Source organism: Buteo buteo, chromosome 25 (assembly GCF_964188355.1).
Source record: "Buteo buteo chromosome 25, bButBut1.hap1.1, whole genome shotgun sequence".
Classification (NCBI taxonomy): domain Eukaryota; kingdom Metazoa; phylum Chordata; class Aves; order Accipitriformes; family Accipitridae; genus Buteo; species Buteo buteo.
This window is the reverse complement of record NC_134195.1, coordinates 3,057,550-3,083,253: the sequence shown is the minus strand read 5'-3', so window position 1 is coordinate 3,083,253 and position 25,704 is coordinate 3,057,550. Positions and strand designations below refer to the sequence as shown.

General features: G+C 43.9%; 1 protein-coding gene across 1 annotated transcript in view; it reads left to right on the top strand.

Annotated features, from left to right (window-relative positions):
* Positions 1 to 742: 742 nt before the first annotated feature.
* Positions 743 to 25,704, top strand: part of GAS6 (growth arrest specific 6) — a 41,130-nt gene continuing 16,168 nt past the window's right edge. Inside the window, exons 1-6 of the mRNA XM_075057361.1 lie at positions 743 to 981; positions 1,480 to 1,646; positions 15,745 to 15,769; positions 16,573 to 16,635; positions 23,039 to 23,161; positions 24,695 to 24,814. Of these exons, the coding sequence (XP_074913462.1) occupies positions 912 to 981; positions 1,480 to 1,646; positions 15,745 to 15,769; positions 16,573 to 16,635; positions 23,039 to 23,161; positions 24,695 to 24,814 (568 nt within the window). The 5' untranslated portion in view covers positions 743 to 911. The remainder of the gene's footprint in view (positions 982 to 1,479; positions 1,647 to 15,744; positions 15,770 to 16,572; positions 16,636 to 23,038; positions 23,162 to 24,694; positions 24,815 to 25,704) is intronic.

Below are 25,704 nucleotides of genomic sequence, written 5' to 3'. Positions count from 1 at the left end.
TATTAGATACACCTAAATATTAAAATTATACTAGACGAGTTCTTTTTTTCACGCCGGTTATGCCATTACTCCAGAACATGGTTTAGCGGGCATGGATGATGGTTGGACTTGATGACCTTGAAGGTCTTTTCCAACCTAAATGATTCCACGATTAAAGTCACCTTGAAGAACGCATAGCTTTGGTGTTACCCAAGTTGCCGGTCACGTTTCCCCACCTGCAGGGCAGCACGGAGGAACGAAGCGGTGGCAACAGGCGGTCGAAGCGCAGACCCGGCTGACAGCTAACGGGGCTTCCCACATCGGCCGCGTCCCGTGTACCTACGGACGGACGAAGGACAGCAAAGGACGGCGTAGCAACGTATCGGTGTACACCACACCCACCTCTTCCCTGAGGAGTTTACCCTAAAAGAGCGGAATAAACCAAAAACGTGGTCGTGAGGCAAATAACGTTACCGGGGTGTGGGGAGAGGTTCCTAATTTAAGGCGGGACCGGGTCGGGTGCCAGCTTCTCCCTCTCCGGCGCTGAGCCCCGCAGCTCTCCGGAGATGCAGCCGGGCCGGAGGTGAAGGGACCCGCCTTCCCCTCCGCTCCCCGGGCCCTGCCGTCCGCCCATCGGCCCGACTCCCCGTTAAATACTCCCTCCCCCCCCCCCCGGCGGCTCGGCGCGGCCTTGGCCCGGCAGGTACGAGGGGCCGGGCCGTAGCCTCCGCCGTGAGGTGTGTCCCGTCAGCCGGGGCTCGGCGGCGACTTGGCCGAACGATTGGGTAGGACGGGCGAGCGAGCCCTCCCCGGCTCGGCGCTCCCGCAGTAGCAGCGCCTTCCCCGCCCGCCCTGCCGCCGCCGCCGCCGCCGCCGCCCAGCTCCGTTCCGCTCCGCCAGCGCCCGGCCCCAGCCGCCGCCGCCGCCGCATCATGCCGCATCCCGCGGCTCCCCTCGGGGCCGCCCTGCTGCTCGTCCTGCTGGCGGCGGACTCCTCACAGAGTGAGTACTGAGGGGATGGCGGCGGGGGGACACACACACACGGAGGGGAAGGGGGGGGTCTGTCCCTGCCGCCCACGCCGCCCCAACATCGCCCACCGGCCCCGTGTGGTGGGAGCGCGGGGTGGGGGGGGACGGGGACGCTGGGGCTGAGGGGAAGGTGGCGGGGGATGCGCAGCTTCGTGGCTGGGGCGGGGGGGGAAAGGCGGCGGAGGTGGCGGTGGTGGCGGCGTGAGGGGGGCCCGGCGGCGTGAGGGGGGCCCGGCGGCGTGAGAGGGGCCGCGCCGACCCACGGTATAGGGGGGGGGTGGGTACCGGAGAGGGAAGGGGCTCGGTACCACACAGCGAGGCGGTCGGTGACCCCTGGCCGGGCGGTTTGGTGCGGGTGTAGAAGGCGGCCAGGCGGGCTCAGCTGTTCGCCGTTGCCTCTCCTTCCTCCTGCTCCTTTCCTCCTCCTCCTCGACCCCCCCCCCCCCGCCGGCCCGGGTTTCGGCGGCCCAGCCGTCCTGCTGCGCGCCCCGGAGGCTGCCCAGTTCCTGAGGCAGAGGCAGCGGCGAGCGTACCAGATCTTCGAGGAGACCAAGCAAGGGCACCTGGAGAGGGAGTGCGTGGAGGAGCACTGCAGCAAGGAGGAGGCCCGGGAGGTGTTTGAGAACGACCCCGAGACGGTAAGGGCGCAGAGCCGCCGCCGGGATTTGGGTGGGTTTGTCCGGCTTTGCCCTCCCGCCCTCCTTCCCGCCATCTGGGGCTGCCTGCGCAGCTGGGGAAGCCCTTGAGGAGGAGGAGGAGGGACCAGAATCATGGGGGGAATGACTGGAAGCCACAGGGCGTAACTAGCTCTCGGCCTGCTCAAGGGCTCTGTCCGTCCTGTCCAGTTAGAAGTGCCTGGGTGAGGGTGGGCTGGGTGAGCATCCCAGCCTGGTGCCTGCTGCCATGACCGCTGTCTCTGGAGAGCAGAAGGGCCCTGTGCCCCTGCGGTGTAAATCCATAAAGTCAGATAAGTGCGACCTAACGCTATGGGCCTCTCTGTCTGGACGCCTTACCATCGCTCTTTCCTTCACTCTCCCATCCCAGCTGTATTTAAAATCCCCTTGATGATGTGGTGCACGTCAGAATAGGGGTTTCTCAGAAGAAGTATGTCGTAAACACACTTTAATCCTTTTTTAGGCCATATTCAGCTTGGTCAGCATTTTTGAATCAGTAGGTTCGGGACCTGACACTACAACAGCAGGAGAGCACGTGTGCGGGAACGTGGTACTGCTGCACTCCCAACACTAAGCGTGGATTCACGCAGTTACAGCCTGCACACCGCACGTGGAGCTGGCTTTCCCAGTCTTCTCAAGGCTGACTTTCACTTCAGTCTTCTCTGCACTTTGGACAGCGTGTGGATGCAGTTGTGTTGCTTTACTAAGCTTGGCTTACTCTTCCAGTTACTTTACACTTCCTCTCCACGCTGTTTTGGATAGGCTTCTCTCATTGCTGAGATTATCTGGCATTGATTTAGCAGTGGGAAGTAGATTCTTCTTGGTGTTCAAACTGAAGCTTGATATTGCACAGCGTGTTCCTGTTAATGGTATGGTGCTCTAGGGAGAAGATAGGAGAGAGAGAGAGAGTGCACAGAGACACACACACACACACCACAGGCAAGGGAGGGACTCAGGAGATGTTTTATGCTTCGGTCAGACAAGTCTTGACATGTGTGCTTCATTAGCAGGCTCAGCGCTGGATATAGAGTGCAGTAGCTCGTTGTCACAAGGCAGTAGTAAGTACGGCAAAAAATGTTGTGATGCTGGCTTTTCTTTTTGACAATCTTTAATTTAGAGCTTAATACGGAGCACTTGCCCAGGCAGTGTTTAATGGTGCACCTCTTACGTGTACGTGCAGTCACATCTGCATGCAGCAGTGTTTGCTTCTGTCCTGTAAAACTGAGCTAATACAGAATGTGGATAACTGTAATGTGGTGAGAGTGGCTGGCACAACTATTTCCATATTCACATTGAATAACATAACTTTAAGCTCAGTATAGATATTCACCATATAGCAGCAAATGCAGGAAAAAATATCCCAAATGTGATTTTGTAGCATTCTGGATAAAAGGTGATCTGAGGTCACCAGTTTTGCTAACTGGCTTCTGGCCAAGAAGGTAGCCAAAGGCGATGCATCAATAGATCAGTTTAGGGGGTGGTAGGCTGTGTAAATGTGTCAGGGGTTTTTAACGGTATTTGGTACTTATTTTGTGTATTGGAAAAAATATACAGTTTTCCTACTGTAATGAAAATAATGATATCATTTTGGTTTAAAATCTTTTAATATGTAATATAAATTCTCTAAGATCCAGTCATGCCATTTAGGCATGTTTTGCAGGACAATGCAATCTTTCTGTCATTGCAAATGATTTTGATTTTTTTGGGTGCATTTCCTTTGTTACTGCAGCTAGGTCTCTCTCTAGCTCTGGAAGCCTCTGGAGAAATACCACTAAGGCTAGATGAGCTTCTAGTGTCTGTGCCCCCTTGCTTATTTTACATGCACTTTACACCAAAGTGCTGTATTTTATAATACTTTTAGGTCTGCAGTGACATAAGATCCTACCTTTTCTGAAACACGAACTTCCCAAGAGCTGTGAACTTGCTTGTTACGTGCAGTGTGTCCTACTCCTTGCTGTTACTTTGCTTCAATTTGACTGGAAGCAAGTGTGCCACCGTCAGGGGGATTTATGGCCCTTCCTATCCATTTTGCAATCAGTATGTGACATGAAGGCAGCAGCTGCTGTTCAGTAGCAGTTTTCTAATGCACAGTGGCAGAGGTCATGTATGCGGGCTGTTATTACTCTACCCGTTGGAAGCCTTCAGTGCTTTGTAAGGCATAGGTGACTACTCTTCTGGCAGCGTTTGTGGATTTGATGGACAGAGTATTAATACGCACCTGAGGTAATGGAAGTGTTTCTTAAACACTAGGAAGTTATCATGCTGTCATTTCACCGATGCTGCGTTGTATGTCCTGTCCTGGTGACTGACAAAAGAAGGAAGGTAGCTGAGACAGACTTGACTCAGGGAAGATGAAAACTGTTGATGAACAATGCCTAGCAGTTTGAGGAATTACAGTAACTGCAGTCATGCTTCAGCCTATTGTCAGGCTGCAGCTGATCTATGCTGGTAAAGTGAGGACTTTTTATTGACCAGGGAAATGTACAGATTGCTGTTGACAGCTGATGATTCCTGAGGAAGGCTGAAATTTTTGTCTCTGCCTGCTGAACCTGGTCACAGGGATTAACTACTTAGGTTGTAGCAGAAAGAAACGGCTGCAGCACTTCTTGTCCTGTGCTGAGCCTTGTGGCTACCCTCGCGGTAGGCAAGCAGTGAGGAACGCATCAGTGCACTGCTGATCTGTGCTATTGCATCTCCCAGGTTTTATGCTTTAAAGCGCCAGATGAGCACGAATGTAGGGATTGGCTGTTTACTGTCCCATGGGAGCAGTGGTCTTTCAGCCTTGACAGCTGAAGGTTAGTTTGAGATTAGTTAATAGCTTGCTGCTTCTCTGTTCGACCTCAGGAAAGGCTTGTGATGTGATCACAGAAGCGTTGTCTCTCTTCCCTGTCTCCCCCATCAGATGATCTAATGAAATGTATGAGTCTTCCTTACAAACCTTGCCATTCTTAGCTCTCCTGTGGTTGCGTGAAGAGAATTCCAAGGCCTAATTTCAAGAACTATGACTTAAAGATGTGATAGGAAATTGCATTAACTGATTCATCAGCTGCAGTAGTTCAGGTAAGATGAAGCAAGGTTGTAGCATAGCTTGCGTGATGCTTCCCAGGTAAAACCAGAGCTTGATCCAGACAATTATAACATCTAGCCAAGAATAACATTTTACGGAAAGATACCCATTTACTAGACAGACCAGTAAACAGAAATGAAATGTTGTGTACCTGTATCAGAGCACCCTTTTTCCATGCCTTCCATTGTTTCAGGGATCAGCTTTCCAAAGCAACATCTGCAGGCAGTCAGCAGAAGATACACATTCTCTGAAACCTGAATGCGGGTGTTGCCACGTGTGTGATTACTTAGATCAACTGCTAAGAATAGTGTATTAGGCGGGGCTAAATACCCATTCATTTGCAGGCCAGTGCAGCTTTTGTCTTTTATGTTACGGAAAATATAAATATCAGCTCGCCCAGACTGAAGGAAGGAAGATCAATTGAAACATTTTTAGACTGTTGGGTTTTTTGGGTTTTTTTTAGGAGGCAGAACAAAACTCAGTCTGTGCCATTTGTATGACTATACATGGTAAAAACAAGTGTGAGCCTGGGTTAATGAGTCTTGCAGCCTATCTTTTTCATGAAGCTGATTATAACATCCTTGGATATTACTGCAGAATTCTGGGATGGTTCCTGTTTTATAATTTCATTTATGCTAGAGGTACCAAACAGAAAAATGAAAAGATAATATGGTGGGAAAAAATAAGGATGGAAAACATGTTCGTGGGAGGTATGAGGACTGTTTCTAAATGTGATCTATTAAAAAGATATGCTAGGTGTGATAGATGGGATGAAGTTGCAAAACATCTTGGATGTAGAGATAAGAATGTTATCTTATTTAAAATGTTGATGAGGCCTTATAAAAAGCAGTACTGCAGAAATATTTGACCTTGGTATGCAGTCAAGGTATTACAGCTTGTTAACTGACTGATAAAACTGCTCTGGAATTTGGTTGACCTATTCTCAAAATGTGGCCATCCAAGCATGTAAAACAAAGGGCAGAAGGGAGTGTAGTTGCTGGTGTTCTTGGAAACTTTGGATTTCACCAAAGAATAAATACAGCAAGAAAGTGTCCTTGTGTGAGAAGTTTCTTTGTTTTGAAAGGCTGAGCATAGGGGAGGTGTTTGAATGCAGCCACTTAACTGTTTGGTACCACAGTTTATCAGTACATCATCCATCACTGCGCATCTTTCTTGCTCTTGTTACTGTTGAAGAATTACTGCTCTTCCTGCAGGTCACCGTCGACATTGCCGTGCTGAATACTTTGAAAGGTGTTAGGCCCACCAGAAGCACTGACGTAGGTCAGCCTGGCCACCTGTGTTCACTGTTTATGGATTTGTCCCTCAATAGAGTACCTTGGAAAGCCAGCCGCTTTTCATATGTGTGCAGAATGAACATCCCGTTCACAGGCAGGCACACGAAGAGTTCTTCTGCTTTTTGCGGGACTTGCATCCAAACTGCTGTTAAAATTGATGGTTTGTCAGATAACAAAACGCTGCTAGAGAATCACAGGGTAACTTGGGCTGAAGAGGTCTCTAGTCCACTCATCTAGTCCAGTCTCCCACTCACGGCAAGGGCAGCAGTGAGACCAGACCAGGCTTTTGGGGGATTTTTGCTGTCATGTCTTGAAAATTACTGATCCTAACAAAACATCCAGCAACGTCAGCATTCTTTCTGCGAGGCTGGGTTTATCGAGAAACTGAAATGCAGATGAAGCAATGTATAGGGTGTGATAACGGTCAGTTTGGTTGGTTTTCATAGTGTTACTGACTCATTGGTTTTATTTCTTTATTTGTTCCATTACATGACACAACACAGATGAGCTGCATGCACAGACTAGAGTCATCCAAGCTTCACTCTGATCTTTTAGGAGGGGTGCTTGGCAGACAATATTTAGGTCTTATTTCTAAGAATAGCAAGGTAGATACACATTTGTAAATACTAATCAGAAAAGTATGAAGGCATGTAGGGGGAGGAGAGGGGTTAGTGGGAGAGTTAAGCAGTGTAAAATTTCTTTGAGTAACTTAGTGAATGTTGTGTAGTCTAGACATACAAAATACTGATATCATCGTTAAATACAGATGTCATCATCCCTGTATAGAATATTCCTTTCTGGATTCAGGCAAAGACCTGGTTTTATTCGCTGTGAAAATTCTTCTCAATATACTGATTTGTTATGGCATTTTGGCAGATTGTGGAGGAAGGGCTAGATTTATAGCTGGTGTAAATTTCTACATATCTTCTTCTTGGTGCAGAATTCATCTGAGAGAGGGAAAGAGTTACCGGAAAACTCTGTGCTGATGGTTTAACCTGCTTGGACTCAGTATAATGAAGAATGGATTCCCAGGCACAGTGGTACCTGCTTAATAGATTTTTGAGAAAGAAAATAGGGGGAGATTTAGACTTTTGGCCAGGAATGGATTGAAGGAGAGAAGAAGGAAGTACAGAAGTCTGAGCGTCCAGCTTTATGCCACAGTGGCATCCCAGCAGAAAGCTGGGATGGGATCTGGGTGTCCACCAGGTGTTCTCCCTTCCCTTTCTTCCTTCTCCCTGTAGTTTCTTATAAAGGAAGCGCAGGATGGGACAGCATCATACCAAAATCCAGTGAATCTAACTGATCTGGAAGGCAAACAGATTGGGACTGTGGAGCAGGGTACATCTGTCTACTTGGCGGTACAGACACAGCATTTGTTTGTGGTGGTGGACTTCAGTAGCAGGAGGGTGACCAAAACACTCGTGCCTGCCTTAGAAGGCAGGTCGTACGTTTATTAGCTAAATGCTGCTTTATCAAAAGTTATAAAAAGAGACGGATGAACAAAGTTTGCTGTTGGTGGAAGCAGACACAGCTCCATCAACTCTGCTGGACTCATGCCTACCAGATCGTCATCTGTTTCCACTCGTGTGAGTTTAGCCCAGAAGTTCAGAATAGACCTGGAAATACTGAAACACTGCATCACAAAAGTACTACATGCTAAACCTCCTGTGCAGCAGGAGGGAAGGAACAAGAGAAGACAAAAGTGGCTAATATTACGCTGAGGGGCTCTTTGAAGATAGGATGGAAAAAGATGCTAAGAATGGTAAATTGAAGCAGGGGGATTATACAGGTTTGGGTCAAGAAGGAAGGTAATGGAAAAAGCAGATAAAGTTCGGGTAAGTCAGTTTTTCAGAGGAATACAATAGGGTTAAATAAATATGTGAGAGGGGAAAAACCCAATTAAAAAATGAAGAAAACAGTTAAAAAAAAAGAGGAGCAGCCTACTGGGAATTAATACAGTTTGTTAGTGCAGCTGTATAAGAATCAGGTAAGAGAAACACTGAATCTGTATCAATTGGCAGTTGTGGTTCATGTATGCTCTAAGTGAACTTAATGAATTACAAGCAATTACTTTCTGATAAGTATGAAGAACAAGGATGGAACCACCGTCAGAGATTTAGAAGAAACTGAGAAGGAACATAGCAGGGAGGTTTACTTCTCCTCCACTCACATTGTTTTTTAGGCTTTGGTTTCACATTTGGGAGCTCAGCTGATCTACTTGGAGTAAGTAACCCCCTTGCCTATTCTGTTCACCCTTCCTGCACAGCAATTTGTGCAACTGCATGGACCGATTTAAGTAACCGATCTAAAGAAAAGTAGTCTGGAGAGAAAAATTATCATTTTGCAGCTGGATCAGTTGCCTGGTCCAGTTCACCACACAGCTTCACAAAGGGTTGCACCAACATGGTGGAAAGGACAGCGTGGGTTTAGGATGGGAAGGCCAGGTGCCAGGGGAGAAGCAGAAAGGGTCATCACGGCTTGTGCTGTCAAAGTGACTGAACAACCAAGCCTTGGAGAATCTGATTGAAGTTTTTCAGCAGGTCTCCCTTCTGTATCTCTACCTGCATCACTGTTTTGTTATGACTGGCTGTTCTAGAGGCTCTCCGCACATGCACATGTCTGTGGGGAAGTTTCCGTATTTATTGTTTTGGGTTTTCTTCCTGTTCCTTTGAGCATTGGCAGTGGGACACAGAGGAAGAGCAAAGGTGGAAAGTAAGGAGGATACCCAGGGAGGGGGACAAGTGTTGGTGTTGTCTTCAGTCTTCACAGCTGCCAGGACAGAAGGGTGCATAAATGAAGAGGTAAAAGGAGAACAGGTCTTGCTTGCACCATGCGAGATCGTGTGCATCTGGAGAGCTACCACATTTGGCCGACTCCTGGAACAGGGAGTCCTAGTTCAATTCCAGAAAACGTTTAGGACAGGAACAGAAAAGCAAAATCTACTTAGTTGTTAAAATAATGAACAGGGAAGTATGAGGTCAGATTCTGTCACAAGAGCCTAGTGTTGTCTCAGATGTCACTTCCCTATTCCTCGCTTGCCTGTCCCCTCTGAGGCCAAATCCAGCGATGCCTTAAAGTGGCTGAACGCTGTTACTGTGAGTTGCAACCTCTGCAGGTAAGCAAAATCCTAAGAAACAATATCATTAGATTATAGGAAGGGGAAAAATACAGTATTTTTTCACTTCAGTGGATAAAATGTTACAGAGCCTATAAAAGAGATCACAAACATTTAAATCATGTTGGATGGAATATGTAATCTGTTCTATTTTAAATACGGCTTAAATAATTGCAGAGTCATGACACAATATAGGATGTTGAAGGGAGGCAGCCTTTTACTTATGCTAGGTGTTTTGTCAGATCCCAGTTTGCTTAATTTGACTGAAGTTTCTAAGTGAGTGATAGTTTAACCACACCTACAAATATTGTAACTTTTGCAACAAGTAAGGATTCAAACAAGCAACATTGAGTGAAGGTCTGTTATCAAATCAAGATCCCCTTTTCAAATTGCACTTTAATGCAGCTGGAACGAAAGCAGCCTTTCAATCCTGAAGCAGTGGTGGAAACCTCAAGGCGTTCGTGACTGGATTGCATTAAGAGTAACTTAAAAGCACGTGCAACGAACTCATTGGAATCACTCTACAAATTATTTTTGCTGGAATATTTGGTCCTTGGCACCAGTTACATCCATTTCACACCGTTACTGTCTGATCAAACCCTGCCTCAGCCACGTATAGAAATCACCTCTCTGTGCCCCCACATCTTCACAAACATATGTGTTTTGCTTGCCTGTGACATGCAGGAACATTTTTTTTTTTCCTTCTTTTCTTTCATTACTTTTTTTCCCTGTAATTGTGCATTCTAATCATTGCTGGGTTTTTCCTCATTGCAGAGCAACATCTTTTGCTGAAGTGGCACCTCAGTAAGCTGTTGGGAAATAGTCCTGCCTCTCAGAAGAGGGCAAGGGAAGCTATGACAATAGATGTTTTTTGTTTCCAGCCTTCGGGATTCTGCAGAGATGCCTAGTCTCTATGAAATGGGTGATGCTGGAGAGGGTGGTCTTGAATGCTTCTAGTTTGGAAAGATCAGCAACTTGGTGGAAGGGACAGTCACGGTTTGTGTGCACCAGAATAGCTGGACATTGTGAAGTGGATACTTTGCAAACGGACACAAAATCTAAAAGCTACCCTGAGTGGCTGTAACTTTGGTGGTAGGTGATGAGGCTTGGAGGCTGCTTTTGGACTGCAATGTGACCTGCTTGCTTCTCTAAAGCCTCATTTGCCAAATTGTGGAGAGAAGTACTCTTTGCTCCTTGCATGGAGAATGCAGATCCCCCCAAAGCAAAATACGAAGCAAACTAACCTGAGTGTAGGGTTCCTCACAATGAGAAGGAAAGCCTGTGCAAGCAACATGGCATTGATTTGAGCATAACCTCTATAACTATAGGTTCTACATATTTAAAATTCTGAATTGCAGGACTGTTTAATTACACCATACGGCAGGGAGGCCTAATCATTCAGCATGATTTTTTCTATGCATCAAAAGCCTAGGGCTGAGTTTTAAAAAATGCAGAGAACTCTTGAGCATTAATGAGATTTGCATGCTCAGGTCATAACACTTAAACAACTGTCAAAAACTAAGTTATAGCCAATTATGGTTGGTAGCAGCTATTTCTTTGCAAGGATAGTGCAGGCCTGCAGTGTGGAAATATGCAGTACATTTATAAATGGGGAGGTCAGGCCATGCCCAAGACAAACATTCAGTCCTGAAGGAAAGAGGAAAAGGGAGAGTCATTATATGGAAATGAGAAAAAGGCATAACGTGGGAGTTGTCACTGCTCTCTAAGAGGTAACTAGGTAACTAAGGAAGTGCTTTTTAGAAATTACCATTGCTACGACATGTCTGTGAGATCCTCCGGCGTTAGCAGTGCTGCAGTCACAGAATCACAGACTGGTTGAGGTTGGCAGGCACCTCTGGAGGTCATCTGGTCCAAGCCCCCACCTCAAGCAGGGCCACCAAGAGCCAGTTGCCCAGGACCATGAACAGTCTTTCTGCAGACTACATCTTTTATCTGCTGCCGCTACAGCTCAAACATGATTTTTATTTAGACTCAGTGCTGATCAGGCTTACCTGACCTAATACTCAAGAAAAACTAACAGAAGCAGTTGGCAGGCCCTTTTGGCTGAGGTTTCCAGTGTTGCCAATTACTTCAAGCAACAGTGAGAACATTTTCCTGGTGTAGACAGGGTCATTGTTATGTTTTCAGAAGGGCTATTTTTATACAGTGACTCATGTTAACGCCTGTTCTGATTTGGTGTTCTTCCATCTTCTCTAAAAATGCAGCGGGACTAATGCATACCCCACATAATTTCACTAACTTCTGGATTTTACCACTAAGGGAGAGTTTGGCCATAGAGCTGAAAATAAATGGCGACCCCAGTCACATTGTAGGTTTCCTTTGGCAGGGACTTCTGCCCCTTCGACTCCACAGCCCTCCGATGAGTTCTTACCTTCATGTTGCTGTTCTCCTCAGTTGTTCCAATGCAGGGTATTGGGGGTGGCTCCACAGAAACTGTTCTTAACTTTCACTGCAACCCTTAAGAAGAAAAAGCAAATAGAAAAAATGAACAACCTGGAGTTTGGGGAGTGTGGTTTTTTGGGTTGTTTTTTTGGAGGGCACTTTTAAACTCATGCTTTCTTCTTGTTTTAGATGTCCACACTAAGTGTTGTAGTGGCTGTGTTAGAAGGTAGGAATAAGCTCTGGATGTAGGTGGGAGAGAAACTTCTTAACCCCATGAAAAAGTGTTTGGTGTCACTCTACCCTGAAATAAAGGCATGTACTCTTAGGTCTTGCACTACTGTTGTGGAAACCAGTAATTGTGTTGAGTGCATCAAAAGACTTGCTTCTAGCATGTCCATGTGTTCGTGTGAAAGGAGCGGGGGCTGTAGAGCTTAAATCGTTTCTGTTAAAGCACAGCTCTGTCTCCTGGACAGCAAGGGAAAGGTCTTGAACTGAGCTGAAATAAGCAAGCCAGGACCTGCCTGGAGGGACTGGCCTCATGCTGCCCTTTCCACTTCTCTGAAAGGGTGGAGACGTGTAGATGGGAGGCACTTCCCAGACTCTCCTGTTTCTCCCTTTTAACCCGAGGTCTCTGCTGAGCTGTTCTGCTGGCACATGGCGTGTGGTGTGTAACTCGTACTACGTGCCGGTCCGCAGGCTGTGGGTGTCTCGGTGCCAGGCCCTTGACTATTGAAGCTTCTGGCATCCGAGTCCTACTGGTTGATACGTGGGAATCAGACAGAAGGTGTGATGGGTCACAGAGAGGAGGGGTGGCAATACATTAAGGTTTTTTTGGTAGCAGCAGGCACAGAGGTTGGAATTGTGGGAGCTACATTTGTGAAGGTTGGGTCTCTTGTGGAGGTTGGTGCTTCTGCCAAGGTATTGTCTTTGTCTTGCATGCACTGGGACCTTACTACTGGACAGATTGGTTAGAGAGCTTGGTGAGGTCAGTGTCTGTATAGCAGCCTATCCAGAGGATGTTTATGTCCACCGTGTATTTGTTTATAGTTTTGTATTTAAAAAGCCCATTGCTCCTGCTTCTATTTTCAGCAGTAATTAGGAAAGCAAATCCAAAGGGGAAGGGCTGACAACATTTAAATGTTGACTTCTTTTACTGGAGTCCAAGCTGAAAATTTAACAGTAGTTCTGTGGTCACAGTTAAACAACCTCCTGTGTTTTGATCCTGTGAATACTGGGTGGCGTTCTGGATGCTGAGATGTTTGGTGAGCCTGAAATTGAAGGAGACTAGTTGAGAAATCAGCAAAGGAGTAACAGAGAATCTTTGCTAACTCCTTCTTAGCAAGCCTCAAAGTGTTTCTCTTGGCATTTTTGTTGGATCCTGAAAATACAATTGAAGACTTCTGGTGGAGGGAAGATGAGACTCAGACTTTTAACAGGGACCTGACCCTGTATAAGGTTTTCATCTTCCCTGAAATCTCTGGGTCATTAAGACTTAGTACAGCACAGAAGACTGAAAAGGCATTGTAGAGTTGAGCGCTCACACAAGACGTAATGCATGTCTGGCTGTCTTTCTGTGCAGGTTAGGCACAACTTGAATTTTTTACTGGAAAAACTTCTCATCAGTGTTTTTTGAAAAGGGACTGCTACTTTCAGTTTAAGCAAGTTTCTTTTCTCAGGGTGGATAATCATTCCTCCTTCATTCTTGATTAATCATTTGGCTGAATGGAAATACGTTGCCATTGTATTTCCAGAAGCCTGTTGTAAGGAAAATTGATTATGGAGAAAAATGAAAAGTTAATTATACAAGAATGAGTAACGTTAGAACCTGCAATCATGATGCTTTATTTTAGAATGGTATTATCAGCAGGTCCTGTAGACCTGGAGAGGTGCTACTGATTAGCAAGTAGTTTTGTATAACATAAGCAAATGAGGAAGATGGGGAAAGAAGGGTTAATTTTCTATTAATAGCCTCCTGCTTAAATCACTTATCTCTGTTATGCACCTTGTGAAATGAAGCTTGTGGTAGTACAGTGTCTTGGAGTTTCACTCTTCTGCTGTTCAACTGGCATTGAATCCATGTACAGTCAGTTTGCATTTGGAAGGTTATCTGTGCAATGCAAATAACTAGTTACCTTAATCTTTCATTCAAATGTAAACTCTATACAACTTTTCTAGCACTCAACTCATTCATCAGAGGTCAAGGAGAAAATGAAGTTTTATGCCTTTGCCATCACTGACTTTGAGCAATTAGGCTGGTGAAAATGAATATGAAAGCTCCTATTTCTTGTCCTGTGAGTGCAGAAAACATTGTTCTTGCCAGTGTCTGGATTATCCTGTTGGTGGTTGAACACATCTGCACATTCTTGTGACGTATATTGAATAAAGGGGAAATAATGAAAAAAATATTTGGAATATTTCATCACATACCGCTATCTTTTTCTCCTCGAGTGCTGGCTGAAGTTCAGTTTGTGGTTATAGCACATCTGGGAACTCATCTGAATACTTAGACTGCTTAGATTTTATTTTGACTTGTCTTTTCCAAAACTAAACCAAAAAAAAAAAAAAAAAAGAGGGAGAGGGGACCATAGTGAGTTGTACGCTCCTCGGCTCCTCACTGAGTTTGTTAACCCAAAGAGATATTACAAAGCTCAGTCCCCAAAGATGCCAAGTCTATTACCCTCATGTCAGAATTGAAAATTAGCATAAGTGTAAGCTAATTCTTCTACTTCTTTATTGATGCTCTCATGATTTAGGTTGAATATTTACATGGCATTTCAGTAACTGGGTAATATTTGCCAGAAGTGATTGGTTTTTTTTCTGATGAATGACAGCAATGTAATTGATTGCATTAGACAGTCCAGGTCAAATTGAATCACGGTGTGTGCCTGTCTCTGTTGTATGTACATGCCTGTACATATGCATGAGCTTAACCAAACATCTGTAATAGGAAGGGAAGATAAAATAGTTTCTTATCTTGCACATTGTATAGACCAAATTAATCTTGTAGAATACAGGATATTTACTGTCCCAATCTCACTGCAGATAGTGTTATACGAAAACTGATCATGTTGTATGAGAGAGAATTATACTATGCGTATGCTTTCATAATTAGCTGAGAAATGGTTTATTTTAACAAAAAAAATACATCCACAAGTTTTCCCACATTGCATGCCCCAATTACAATTTTAACAGCACTTGAACTAGTGACTTATAGATTATGAAATCCAGTATGAAATGAAGTTGGAAAGAAATGCTTTTTCCTGGCCATGCGTTTTTGTATTTTTTTTAAGGATGTGGTTTAATGATCAGCTTAGGCCAATCTCCCACCCTTCCATGCAGCACAGCTGCATTTTCCTGCTGTTTCTTTGTGTTGGTGCAAACAAATCGTGCAACTGGCAAGCTCACAAGGCTAAATATTTTTCAAACATGCAAGGTTAGATCCACATCCCATCAGCAAACTGCTGCTCTCGCTGTATGGCTACACTTTGTTGACACAAGGTAGAGAACAGTAACGCATGGCCGTGTACCACGAGAGGAGCGGGAATGCCTTTTGCAGTCTGGTTTTAGATTAATGGATGTCAATTTTCCCCTCGCTTGCACATTTTCATTATTCCTTTCTTTGAGCTGACTGTCTCCACGATGTGATGGAGTGAGTAGTATGGCAATGGGTGCTCTTAGAGTTGTAGGGTGCTCATTGTACCAGCAAAAAGGTACCCTTTTATTTTAGTGGCTGTGGTGTTAGGGTGCTGCCCATGTTCTGCATCAGCAGAGTGCCTCCAAGGAGGTGCTGGGTGACTAAATCATCCTGTACTTTCCCTCTGGGGTTTTGTCTCTGGATTCCTCTTCCTTCCCCTACCTCATGCCATCATCAGCACCTTTACCACTCGGATAGCAGCTACGTGGCTTCGCGCTCAGCCACTGCCACTTACCAAGTCAGCTGTCGTCAGAAAATACCTTGAGACTGGAGCTAATGTTTCTTCCCTTTTCAAAAGACAAAATGCATGTATGATACTGTGCTGCTGCTGCTGGCTCTGAATAAAAAGAAATTAGGATGTTGGTGTTTGGACCTTGTTAAACAACTGCCAGGCAAGACCACCAAACTAACAGCAGCTCTTAAATATTATGACAGTAGAAGCAACTATTATTCAATAAATCTTTGCTTTTTTTTTTTTCCTCCTACAGGAATATTTTTACCCGAAATACTTGGGTGAGTTGCAGTTTTTACTTTCACATTGTAGCAGTGCTGGTATGTGGTGCCTGACACTGGAGCTTGTCACAGCTGAAGTCTCTGCTAAGGAAAGTGATGGAAATCTGATCATGATAAACATGCATTGCTAGCTTTTAAGATAGACTGTACATTCCTTATGTGGTTTTGAGGTGTGTTTTTTGCTTATGTATAGATTTGCTTACAGAGATCCTCTATGTGTTTTCTGCATGTTGAAATGTTGATGTTGCATTTATATCCGTAGCTTGCAGCATTAGTAAATAATTTGAAGTCTTCTACCTTTGTCCCCTTATAATTAACTTAGCTATTAACTAACCTCCTTACTTAAAAAAAAAGTGCCTTTACTGATTGAACTACTGGCTTATTCTATTGACTGTATCATAGTCATGGCATTATATTGTTTTCTGTTTGTGTTTAATGTGTAGTACTTAAGATCACAAATGCCAACAGTTTGAGAAAACTCCATGTGCTTTTTAGATTTTTTTTAAAAGAGATTTAGTAAGTCAAATTTGAGTAGCTACTAACATGCTTTTAGAATCATAGTAGCATCTGGTTAAGTGATCATCCTTTTCAGATGGCTTATAACTCTACATCAGAGCTAAAAAATTTTAATGAACTTCAAGAATTTTAAGGCATCTGGGAGATTATAGTATTGCATAGATTTTGCACCCACCCTCCAAAGCCTTGCTTAATGAATCAGCAGGCCAGGTATCATTTTACATGCTTTGAACAGCTGCCATGTCATCTTTATAATAATAACAACAATTTCATTTTCTGTTCTTCAGCTTGTATTCAGAAATATGGGTCGTCGTATACAAGAAGTCCAGATTTCCTTACATGCGTTCATAGTAAGCATTTTTGTTTTGTATGTTGTAGTTAAATGTTCTCTCATTCTACCTGAAGGAGTGGGACCAGCTCAGCTATTTCCATTTTTGATAGTATTTTAGTATTGGTCTTCCTATTCTCTAGGCTTGAGACTCCATATCACTTGTCCTATCTGAGCAGCAAAACAAGACCTTTTCCTTTTTATAACCTATTGCCATCTCACTGTCATGTTTCAGTGCTTTGGTATTTTATGATGCAAGGCATTTCTTTCCCACCAGTTTCCAAGGTCTGAATAATCTGAGAAGCAAGAGGGACGAGAAATAGGATTTACCATAGGGTTGTACGCTATGCTTGGCCTTTCATTTTCTTTTCTCTTGAATGCTAACTTTGGCTCATCCCTGTTAAAGAACCTTAAAAAAGCTTAAAGTCAAACCCAGGCTTGCGTCAGACTTCTTTACATTAAGGAAATCAATTTTACGTATCGCGTGACTCTGCTTTAAATATTGCAACCTTTAAAAATTCAAATCAGTTTGGAAGTCAGACTGATATATTTGTTCATCAAGAACACTAGAGATCAGAGTTTAATGCACTCGTCTTAATACCTTTCCTGTTCCCTCTTGAAGCTTAGCAGTGCTAAAGGTATAAAGCTGCATAAATATTCTAAATAAGTTCTGGAAGCAGATCAGTTCAAATGGGGAGAAAAACACATGTATGTCTATTTATTTTCATTTGTACCCCTGTGGTTCAGTCTCTTAACTGTGACTGAGTTTGAAAAGTCATATGTTCATACCCATGCTACCAAGGCAGGATCAGGATTTAGTCGACATTTCACATTTATAAACTGCATTACAGCAACCTTTTTTGAAGAGTGAATTGCAAGGTTAAGCGGTATGTGAAGACTTGCCCTCATATAATGCACCAGTATCACTTATGGATGTTAGAGTCCTCTGAGCTGGGAATTCTCGGACCTGTGGTACCCGTGTTGGGTGCGGTATGCCAGCTAGTTCAGAGTGGGATGAGAGACTGAATGCTTCCTTTTGCTCCTGTGTATGGCACAGAAAAGAGGCAGGAGTTTCTGCTGAAAATGGTGGTATTAACTGGGAACACTTGTTTCAAACAGCTAATCAGTATTTTAGAAATGCAAGTCTAAAGGGTAGTGATGAAAAAATCTGAAAAAGTAAAAGCTGAATAATTGATTTTAGGGATTTTTGCCCATTGCAGATGCAGTGGTTTGGAAATAAAATTATAATATTTTCCCCCATTAAAATATTAAAGTATTTTTAAATGGCTGAGTTTTGGCTAGCCATTGTCAATTCACAGGAGAAGTAATGGAGAAGGAGCCTGAAATGTGCTTGGAAGAATGACAGGCTTTGTGCTTGGCCAATTCCAGTGCGTGTCTTAATTTTTCACAGATGCTGCCAAAAGGCTATATAGCTCTGTGGGGTTGTGCCTGCAAGACATTTAAATTTTGTTTCTTAACAGCCTTTCTCCTCTCAAAACAAGGTAGTGGAAGGCTCTTTTAATCTGGCATACAAAGACATTGCATGGCCTAAGGGCTGGAGGGTGATTAGCTAGACCAGTTTATACTGTAAGGTACAAATTTTAACTGTGACAACGACTGGACAGCTTAGCAGAGTGTTTGAGGATTCTTAATTTCATAAGATCTTTGGATCAGGGTTACAGGTAGGATTCAGCTCCCAATTCAGAGAGGTAGATGCAAGTGTTTCCAGCGTGGGTGCCTACATGACCAGTATTCCCATCACAGTCAGTGGAGAGTTAATCTGCAGTCGGTGGTTGTAGAGGGATTCCACTGACCAAACTGTGTCTGCTCTGAGGAGAGCTGAATCACGCTACGGACTCTTTATTGTACTGACTAGATCTCCACTGACTGCAATGAGAATTTAAGATAATTGCTTTGCAGATAGATGCTTACCTTACACACAAATACCTGTACTTTGGTCTGCAGATCTGGATCTTTTTCTAAAAGAGGTCCTGTAGGTCAGCTAGGAATTAGGGATTTGATTCTGTAAGTGTTTGGAAAACTCTACAGGATTTTTTGGAAATGAAGCTGCATGTGGCCTTAAAAAACACAATGGGATTTTTGTCAGTTTGTGTGTGTCTCCTTTTTAATAGTGAGTGTCATAATCTTCACAACCTAGCATTTACCCAATGAAGTTTTAATTTGCACCATTTTGTGAATATAAAAAAATAAATTCACAGTACAGAGTAGTGAACTGGAAGCAGCAGTCAGTGTACTCAGGTAAAGTCTTCTTTCCATACAAACTTCAAAAATGGAACTGGTAGTTCCATTCTCTGTCCGCGCTTACGAGCTATATATGTGCTATCAGACATAGCTCAAAGCATGCAAAAAGGACATGCTCTTCATTACTTTTAAAAGCTTTACTAAAATCTGCCATGTAAATGAATGGAAACGAAAGCTCTATTTTCTCTTGCAATGGTGTAAATCAGGAGCACCTTCTATGAAGTTGGCAGAATTACCCAGCTGTGAAGCCACCAGGAGAGTATAAGACTGTCTCATGTTCTCAAACTCTCGTGATAAGAGGACCAAACTATCAGCACAGTGATGGAAATGTCTGTGGTTGTTCCTGCTATTTACCATGGGTTGCGATAGGGTGGTATTCTGCTGGCCAGTGTTATTTCCATCTGGCTCTGCAAGGCACATCAGAATCCAGTTTGAGGGAGAGAATCAGAAGCTTGAGGTTACACCAGGTAAGTCATGCATAACCCTGTTGATTTGTTTTGTTTATCAAGGGACTTTGAAAACACTGCTGTGTCTGGGAGACTTTGCTTGTGCTGCTTCAAAAAAACAGACTTGGCTTACTATACCTAAAGCATTCCGTTACTGTGTACAGATTTCTGGTCTGTCTAGGAAAAGAAACGTGCTGATCAGAGCTGCTCTGTCGTGGCTCGTCTCCACCTTAGCCTGGCCTCTCCTTCCCTGACTCCTCCACCTCCAGTGGTGTGTCAGCAGGGCAGTGATTTACCGGGAGGTGTTCTGGCAGCTGGATGTTCAGACAGCCCGTGTAGCTGTGTTTTGTTTTGTGTGGCCTCGCCTCTACCTTGGCTGTGGCTTTGCCCCAGCTCTGCACAGCTGGAGTGGTGAGGAAGAAAAAGAATTAGGCCTCTTTTGCAGCGAGGGAATGGTTATTTCTGTGAAGCTCTTAGGATTGTGTACCCATGCTTTTCCTGTAGACTTCTCCCAGGCACTAGCTTCTGAGCATCAGGATGAAATACTGAAAATTGGCATTTCTTTGGCCAAGTCACACTCCCTTCCTGATCAGCCCTCTGGCTCTCTCCGCCCTTGTCCACGATGGAACACCTTGCTGAGGTTCAGGATAAATGCTTATCATCTCAATGGCGTAGCCCTAGCTAGAGGTTGAAGCTGTGCTGGTTACAGAGGAGAACCCGAAGTGAGAGAGTGGATGGAACCACTGTGTTTTGGTAGAGGTGGATGAAATCACAACTTGAAATGCAGATTCTTTCAGTTGTGGAGATTTGTGATCCTTTATGACCTTTTATAGAGCTCCATTCTTCGCTTCATCTGTTTTGTCCTGCTTGATTCAGCCCACTATATTTAATGACAGCCATTGCCAATCATCTGCTGATTTCTGACATCTGTTAGTCCTCTTCAGAAGAACAGTGGAATCTTTATTATAAACATATGCATAGTGGACAGGTATGTTTGTCATAGTTTTTGAACTGGCACTAGACAGTCCTTATGTCCAAAGCTCAGTTAAATAGCCTACAGAGAAAGGATTGGTGAAAACTTTTATATTGTACAATGTGATAAATGTAAAGAAATATGAAATTAGTACTCCATGGTAATCTGAATAAACTGCAACACTGTGTGCATCTAACTTCAGTCTTCAGGTAATTCAGTGTGCAGTGCAGCCCAAGAATCTGACCATTTTTTCTTGATAACTATAACACAAATGCTATCCAACATTTGGGCATATGCTCTTGCCTTATTTTTTATGCCTAACATAGCACCAATCTCAATGGCTGTCCAAAGGCAAACTGAAAGTCCAAAAGGCAGTGGGGCAAACTGAAACACAGGAGGTTCTGCCTGAACATCAGGAAACACTTTTTCACTGTGTCAGTGACCCAGAACTGGCACAGGTTGCCCAGGGAGGTTGGGAGTCTCCATCCTTGGAGATATTCCACAGCTGTCTGGACATGGTCCTGTGCAACTGGTTCTCGGTGGCCCTGCTTGAGCTGGGGGGGTCAGACAAGATGACCTCCAGAGGTGCCTGCCAACCTCAACCAGTCTGATTACTGGGATTCAAATCGAAGGGAGTCATTGCAAACAAAAATGCTGTTCAGTGCTTTCTAAGACATCAAAGGGAGTTGCTTCTGCCTACACTTACAGGAATGTTAAAGTTTTTTTCAAAGCAGCCTGTCATGAACGTGACTTTCAGGGTCACACAGAGGAAGTTAAGAAGAGACATGTAGAAGCAGTATAATCCTGACAAAAGTAGGAGTTAATCCAATTCTTAACTTCTCTCAATTTGAGAAGTGTGATGGGGCTGCTAATCTGCAAACAGTTCCTCTCCCTACATGCCCCCCTGCCACCCCATGTGCCCATCAATTCACAAGTCATGTTTCAGAATATCGTGAAGAGTCTGAACTGGATGTGGGTCTACGGAACGTTGGTCTCAGCAGAACCAGTGCATGAAGAGGGGTCTTTGCTGCTGCTGCTCGCTTAACGTGTATCCACTGAGCACTTTTTGCACTGCAAATCCAGTATCACAGACCAAACTTGGTCTGCGGAGGGCTGTTGCAGATCATGTGCTCTAACTGTACCTGTCTGGTCCACTTTTCATAAACTCTTCCTTTTGTCTGGACTGAACGGGGTTTCCGCTGAGTTGTAAGGATGTGTTGCCAAGATTGCAGGGTTGCAGAAGGCATTGTTAATGATAGTAGTTCTTCCTTTAAAGACTGCTACCTGCAACATCTGCCAACAGTTCCTGTATCGTGCACCAGAAGAACTGGGCAGAATCGTTGCTTTGTAGCTGTGCCACCCCCACTCTGGGGGTACAGCTGGTCAGGCACAAGAAGCTGCCACATATATTCATCAGAAGAGAAGCTTGGACATCATGCATTCATGTCGTAGGTCTTCCTTTTCCAATGCACTCCATGTGCTGGTGAGCCCAGAGGACAGTGGGACCGACCGTTTAACTGCTCTGGTGTAGAAGGTCAGTCCCATTGTGAATATACGTTCATCCAGGTTTGCTAAGGCTCTGGTCAGGTTCAGATCTTCTCTGTAGAAGGTGGCATCTGTGGCAAACTGGCCTGTGACTAAAGTTCACCCAAGCGTAGAAGGTCTGCAGAAATACCCTGTCTCTGCTGAACCCCGCTGCTGGGAGGGGATACGTAAACAGAAAAGCCCTCTGTCTAGGTGAGCGTTGCAGTCTACAGAATGAGCTTCTGCACTGCTCCTTCTTGTTAAGGTTGTGGAAACTGTTAACACGTTTATGTTTTCTGAAGATCACTGGTCTAGAACACAGTAACAGGTTACTACTACCAACTCATTTTTTGTGGGGACAAGGGTGTTCTCTCATCCCTCCTTTAGCTATCTCTGCAAACCACTGTCCCTGGGTGTTCTGCAGATAGATGGGTAGGTGAATTTGGACAGGTGACTTCCATTCGTTGAGCAGTTATACAATAGTTTGATATTTGTTCTTCCAATCCTTCCCAAACTATGGTGACTACTCTCTTGCTGCTTTCCTATGGAGAAAATCCACTGCCAGCTATTGGAACTTGGCTTAAAAATCAGTGGCAGACTTTACTCTGTGTTGGCCCCATAGGAACATTGTGCTGTCTGTAAACTGGATTAGTGGTTTGCTATTCTTATGCTGTTAAAACATTGGTATTTCTTTTTTATTCTCATTCTGCATAATAGAAGAGCCTAAGTTGGACAGCTCTGACAAAAATTTCAGATATAAACCTTTGCTAGCCACAAATCTGTCAGCCCTGGTAAGATCCTCAGTTGAACTACCAAAAGTAATTGAAAAGAGTACCCATCCTTCCTTGAGTACTGTAGTTGCTACCTGCTTTCTATTTTCTCCAAAACTGGGGAGAGTAGAATTAACTTTCTTAAAAATGAGCTACTTTGAGTTGTTTCTTTCAGGATGTGCCCTTCAGATAAAGGGTTGGTAGCTCACTCCCTTTTGCAATGAAATTAATTCCACTGCATGTGCTCTGCAAAATGCCTGGCACAGCTTGTTCAGCATGTGAGTGCTAGGAACTAGCTTCCAGTTTTGCCAGGTGTGAGTATTTCTGATAGTGATTCCCCATTACTGTTTAAGGTTCTTGACTTTTAATGAGAGTGAAACACCTGGTTGTGAGTGACTTCAATGTATTGTTTGGTTTTGTTTTGTTTTTTTTATTCTTTATGTAAATCAGATTTGCCAAACCAGTGTTCTCCTGATCCTTGTCACAAAGAGGGGACTGTCAAATGTGAAGATCTCAAGGGAGACTTCTATTGTGAATGCAAGCGTGGCTGGCAGGGAAAAACATGTGAAAAAGGTAATTGAGTTTCATTATCTTTCATACTTGGAACAAAGATGTATTGGGTTTTGCTATATTCTCCAATGGTCACTGATACTGTGCTGCACAATTCAAAAGTCACAGAATTGAACCTGGATTACACACCACTTGTAGTTTTACCCTTCTGTGAATTGGTTAACTCTTTCACGTCAACACTGTTATCTGACTTTAATGGATCTCAGCTTGATCTTGGCAAGATAATCTAAGAAGTTATGCTCTAACTTGCTGTCTCACCCCTCTGAAAGGGGCAGCAGAAATAGAGTAATAGTGGCTTTTGAACCCTGACGTAATAGAGCACAGACTGCAGAGCCAGAGAAGGTGGCCCATCTTCCTTTCTAGCATCCCTGCAATGGGAACAGTGACTTTCAGCAGGCAAGTTGGCATCTGACTGTGATGATGCACAAACTGATGAAATTAGTCTGTTAAAGCTTCCTTGCTAGTAGGACCTTATTTCATGACCGCTTAATCCCACTGTGTATCTCTGTCACCTCCAAAGAGAATATTCAGGCAGAAACTATCTGTGCAAGAAGTTCCAGGCCCCCAGAAGGCTTTCTCTATTCCTTTATGAAATACTGAAGTTATCTTCCCTCCTCTTGTTTTCTGGTTTCTTTTTTTTTTCTTCTGCCTGCAAGGCTTCCTGTCAGGGCCACTGCTTTTCTGCCTGCCAATATTAAGTAATTGCCAGAAATAGCATTCAGCCAGTCCAGAATTGTGGCCACCAAGACAGCAGGAGATCCAAACCCTTTCCTTCTGATGTAAATATTGTGGGGAGATTACAGGATCACTCACAAGCAGCTTATTTAAGCATTTGAGACAGTTGACTGATCAGTATGCAGTCAGCTTTGAGAGCTCAGCAACTGATCAGTCTCAAGCATATCTCCTCTTTTTTCTTATGAAATGGCATGAAATGTGCTGTTCTACCCATCAGCTAACTCTAGAGTCCCATGTACAAGCAGGACATAATGAACAGGTAAGGCAGATCGAGGGTGAAATCCAGGCTCTGCTGGATGTAACAGGCTTTTGCTGCCAAGTTCAGTGGAGCACAGCTTAGCTCACAGTACTCAATAGTTGCAAACCTAAAACTTTTTGTGTTCTCATGAGTTCTGTAGTAGTAAGGATACATTGTTCTTGTTTTATTTAAAGCTTTCATCCTGAACTTACTGGTCATAGTATTAATTTTAAAAGTTGGTTATGATATAAAATACATCAGTTTTAATTAGTTTCCTTCTGCAAACAAACTTCTTCACCTCCAAAGTGACTAAAGATACTCTTCTGCATTCTCAGAGCTGTGAAGGAGATACTCGGTTACAGTTCCTTCTCTTTTTTTTTTTTTTTTCTATTAAATGTACTTGAAGTGTTTGAATGAAATCTTTGTGCTTTTGTAATCATTGTGTTGCAGCTGTAATACTGTTTCTTGTTTGGTCTTTCTCCTTACCAATGCCTGTCCCACTCCCACCCTCTAGATTATTTACAGAGGTGAAAAGCTGACTGTAACACTTCCTTTTGATGCAGATATTGATGAATGCAGAACACAGAATGGCGGCTGTAACCAGCTCTGCCTCAACAAGCTAGGCAGCTACCGTTGCTCATGCTACAGTGGTTACACTCTTAAAGACAGCAAAACATGTGAAGGTAAGCTTTGCTGGGCCTCTCAGTTTGCTTCAGCAGATGCTTAGTGACTTGTGACTGTATTTCAGAGAGCAGCTCTGGTCTTCTCCCTAGCCCAGCAGAGACATGCCGGTAGCTCCTGTTAGCTGCACTCTGCTGGGGTTGTGCTGGGTGCTCCAGCCAGCGCTACGTGCCTGAGCTTGTCAGTGGTCACACCATGCTGCTCTCTGATATCATAACACAGGCATGATTCACAGAGCGTTTGTGGCTTGGATTGTGCTAAATTGGTTTAGCTGCTCAGTCCTCATATCCTGACATTGAGAGGAGGAAGGCCTGGCCAGGTGCGTTGTTATGATTCTTTCCAGTCTCACGGTGTCGTAGTATATGAGCCATTTGTTTTTCTTTTGTGTGTTTCTTATTTTATTTTTCTAAATTTGGCTATGTGCAGCAGCTAAGGAATTCAGATAGGTACAGATGGATAAATTCACTGCAACTGAGTATTAATAGCTGTAGAAGGGCCCTAGTGAAGGTTGGCAGCTATTTTGCTTAGCAGCTGAGAACAGAAAGTGAGGATCTGAAGTATCTGATTGAAACTGCAGAATGAATTGACATAACCAAAACTTAAGCAACTGAGATTTTAAAAGTGTTAAGAAACTGTATGCTGAGACACAGACTCATTAATGATCACAGGTGGCTGCTAAAGTTATGTGTATCATCTCATGAAGAAACAGGCAAGTCTGTGTATATACCTCTTACAGATGGATGTGATGACATATTTCTAAACAGTTTGCATAACTGATGTGAACAACATATTAATGCTACCAGCAAAAAGACAAAGAGCAGGATTTTATTCTATGTCACTTCCACTGTAAAAAGTGATGACTGTATGGATTATTTGGTATCCCATAAAGGAT